Source organism: Plasmodium gallinaceum, assembly GCF_900005855.1.
Source record: "Plasmodium gallinaceum strain 8A genome assembly, contig: PGAL8A_v1_76, whole genome shotgun sequence".
In the NCBI taxonomy this organism is placed as follows: domain Eukaryota; phylum Apicomplexa; class Aconoidasida; order Haemosporida; family Plasmodiidae; genus Plasmodium; species Plasmodium gallinaceum.
The window spans coordinates 1,551,730-1,555,901 of NW_021628238.1; the positions used below are offsets into that span (position 1 = coordinate 1,551,730).

The 4,172-nt window shown below is 17.9% G+C and overlaps 1 protein-coding gene across 1 annotated transcript; it reads left to right on the forward strand.

Moving 5' to 3' along the window:
• Positions 1 to 390: 390 nt before the first annotated feature.
• Positions 391 to 3,570, forward strand: PDEdelta (phosphodiesterase delta, putative; the record flags this gene model as incomplete). The annotated part of the gene is made up of 6 exons (XM_028671023.1): positions 391 to 473; positions 702 to 847; positions 963 to 1,117; positions 1,195 to 1,346; positions 1,560 to 2,896; positions 2,996 to 3,570. The coding sequence occupies 6 exons, from the start codon at positions 391 to 393 to the stop codon at positions 3,568 to 3,570; spliced, it is 2,448 nt and encodes an 815-aa protein (XP_028527717.1).
• Between the last annotated feature and the right edge of the window lie 602 nt (positions 3,571 to 4,172).

A 4,172-nucleotide genomic window follows, 5' to 3' on the forward strand; every position in this document is an offset into this window, starting at 1 on the left:
AATATATATATATATATATATATATATATATATATATATATATATATATATATATTTTTGAAAATAGTATTCAAAATAAAAGAGGAAAAAAATAAAATAAAAAAAAATATATAAAGAAAAATAAAAAAAGGTATAAAAATAAAATTGAATTAAATTAGTAAGAGAAAAATTAATGGAAAAATAACAATGAAAAACAAAAAAAAAATATCAAGTAATTATAGAATTTTTAGCAAAGCAACTTTTTTTTTAATATCTTCTTAAGTTTTTAATAGAATTATAAAAATTTCAAACTGTAATATATTTAAATTAAATTATTCCATATAGCCTTTGTAATACAAAACAGAGAGCATTTCCTATAAATATTTAAAATTTATTAAACTTTTTACTTTAATGAATGAAAAAAATAATGTTAAAATGGATGAAGAAAATGAAAAGAAAAAGGAAAAAAAAATGAAAGATCTAATAAAAAAAAGGTATACGTTTTTTTTCTTTATTAAATTCTGTAATATTTATAATGGATTCTTTTATAAATAAATATTAAAAAAATTATAATATCATTTTATATTTCTAATAATTATCCATTATTTTTTAACTATATTTCATTTTAATTTTTAGAATATATATATATATATATATATATATATATATATATATATATATATATATATATATATATATATATATTATTTTTTTTTTTTTAGATGTTATATTTTCCCACAATTCTCTAATAAAAATAATGAAATAGAATATGATATGTTACGAATATATAACTTAAAAGAATTTATTTGCATTCATTTACTTGTGTCATTATTAATAATTCTGATAGAATGCTTTATGTTTTCTTATAGTAGTAATAAGACTTTTCTGAAACATCTAATTTTTATAGTATTATATGCTATTATAGTTTTATATTTATTTATTACTATTATTTTTTCTTTTTTTTTTTTTTTTTTCTATTGTAGAATTTAATAAAAAAGATTCATCTGCTATTGAATTATTAGTGGTCACTTTTTCTTTTTTAAATTGTTTAATGCATATTGTTGTATTAATAAAAATTTATTTTTTTTCATCAAAAAAAGTATATACTAAAAATTTGTTTATTGGATATATAATTATAGTAAGTTAATAAAAAAAGAAAAATAAAATATAAATATAAGGTAAAAGAATTTCTATTTTTTTTTATTTTTTTCTTAGAATCAAATTTTTCAATTTTTGTCTTTATATTTCTATACTAAACGAAGTCAAACTGATAAAATTGATTCTTTTACTTTCTATAATGACAAATTTAGTTTATATATACATTTCTTTGTAGACTCAGTTTTCATATTATGTTTACCCACATTAAAGTATAATTATTAAAAATATTATTTAATATAAAAAAAAAAAAGAAAAAAATTATTCTAAGACCATAAGATATCTTTAAATTTATATCTTTTTAATGTTCATATATGCTATGAATATTAAATTTCATTTTTTTTTTTTTTTTGAACAAATTTATTTGCAAAAAATTGATTATTATAAAAATAATTGTTGTATTTTTTTTTTTTTTTTTATATCAGATTTGTTTTAACCTTTATATTTATGACAATTTATTTAAGTATTAACACAATATTGATGGTATTAATTAATTTTGAAAATACTAAAAATGAAGTGGATTTTTATTATATGTATATTCTGAGTGTTTTGTTGATTATGTTTTTTATATTAAGATATTTAATGGAAAAGAGAAACAGAATTTTACTGTATATGATTAAAGATGTTTTATCAAATAATTGCAAAAAATTTTACGAATGTAAATCTAATTATGAGAAAGAAACTGATTCTATAACTGTTGATATTTCTAAAGGAAAATATGATAAAAAGGAAGATAATTATAAGTTTTTGTTTTCTGATAAAAGTATATTTTTTAATGATTTCACGTTAAATGCATGTTATAAAGATTATTACTCTGTATTTTATTTTTTAAAAAAATTATTGACAAGTTGCGATAAAAATAAAAATACAAAAGAGAGTATTAATGAAAAAGAAGCGTTTGATAATATAAAAAAACATTTAAATGAATCAGATATTTTAACGATAGCTTATGAGGCAGATGTTTTAAAAAATATTAAAAAAATAAATTCGGATGAAATAGGAAGAAATTGGGATTATTCGTTTATAGATTCTGAATATGGCAAATCAACATTAGTCATATTAGAAGTAGGATATCATTTAATTAATCCTTATATTGAAAATAATGAGAAAAAAAGGAAAAAACTTCAATTATTTTTATTATTAATTAATAGCATGTATTTTCCCAACCCTTATCATAACGCCAATCATGGTGCAACAGTTTGTCATCTATCGAAATGCTTAGCTCACATTACTGATTTTGATAAACATTTAAACAATACATATATGATTTGTTATTTAATTGCTTCAATTGCACATGATGTAGGTCATCCAGGAAAAACAAATGCTTATTTATCAGAAACAAATCATATTTTATCTATTAGATATAACGATATGAGTATATTAGAAAATTATCATTGCAGTATAACATTTTCTATTTTGCAACTTATAGGGTTTGATTTTCTAATAAATAATGAAGACACTAAATTAGTAGATAAAAATAACTATACAAATATTCGTAAGTTTATTATAGAATTAATTATTGCTACTGATATGAAATTACATTTTGAATATGTTGATATATTTAAAAAAAGAAAAAAAAGCGAAAACTTTGATATTAGTGATAGAGATGCTATAAATTTAGGAACTATTAATATCAAATTAGCTGACATTGGTCATACTTGTTTAAAATGGAGAGATCATGCAAAGTGGACTATGCTTGTTAGTGAAGAATTTTTTTCTCAAAAAAAAGTTGAAGAACTTTATAAAAAGAAAAAAAATATGGGTAACCTTATAAAAATATATTCCATTATATATATATATATATATATATATTATATCTCTAAAAATAAAATAATTATTATTTATATACTTTTTATTTCAGGTTCATCTTACGATTTTAACAATTTTAATAATCAGGAATGTATAGATGATGCAATGATTTTTAGTTATGAAAATATTTATATAAATTATGTGAATAATATAAATAACATTAATAAATATGATTTCAGTTACATAAAACTAAATTTCATTCACAATCATGATTTTGTGAAAAGTATACCAAGTACTCAAGTATATTTTTTTGAAATTATCGTTATGCCACTTATTCAAGAATTACAATCAATGGAAAAGGATAAAAAAGATATAACACAAAAAGTTTTACATAACTTAAATGTAAATTTAAAAACATGGAGACTAATAGAAAAAAATATAAATTTATTTTATAATACGGAAAAGATGAGAGTAACTGATTATTATAAAAAATTAGAAAAAAAAAAATTATTAAGAGGAATTAGCTTATTAGATATTGCTGAAGAGGATGTAATATCACTAACAAAAGATTTTGTTAAAAGTGAAAATATAGAAGAAAAGGATGAGAAAAAAAAAAGTGTAAATGATAAAAATTTAGAAAAAAAGAAAAACAGTAAGAGTGGGAAGAAGAAAAAAAGCACAACATAGAAATAACAATAAAAATAAAAAAAATGTTTTATAATATTAAAGGCTCTCATTAATAAGTATATAGAACATATATTATCACGAAAAATAGTTCATAATACTAAGAAAGAAAGGAAAGAAAAAAAAAAAAAAAAAAGAAAAAGAAAAAGAAAAAGGAAAAGAAAAAGAAAAAGAAAAAGAAAAACGGAGGATTAAAGAGGAAGAAAAAGTATACTAAAATGTGAGTCCATTTAAGTTGTAAAATGAATATTTTCATAGACAGAATTTACATATGAAGACATGTGAATAATTAATGGATACTAAAAAAAAAAAAAAAAAAAAAATAATATATATATATATATATATATATATAATTAAAAACATAGGGATAAAAAAGTCTACAAGTTTTTATAAATATTAGTTGAATAAATAAAAGTAAATTTAAAAAAAAGTTAAATAAAAATTTGAAATATCAAATATTGTAGGAAAGATATTCGTTAAATATTCAATAAATATGATTTTTAAAAGTATATAAAAAACAGAAGAAAATATGCATATACATACTTTATACATAAGTTTTAACTTATTTAATGTTTCCATATTAAAAAAAATAATAAAAGAACATA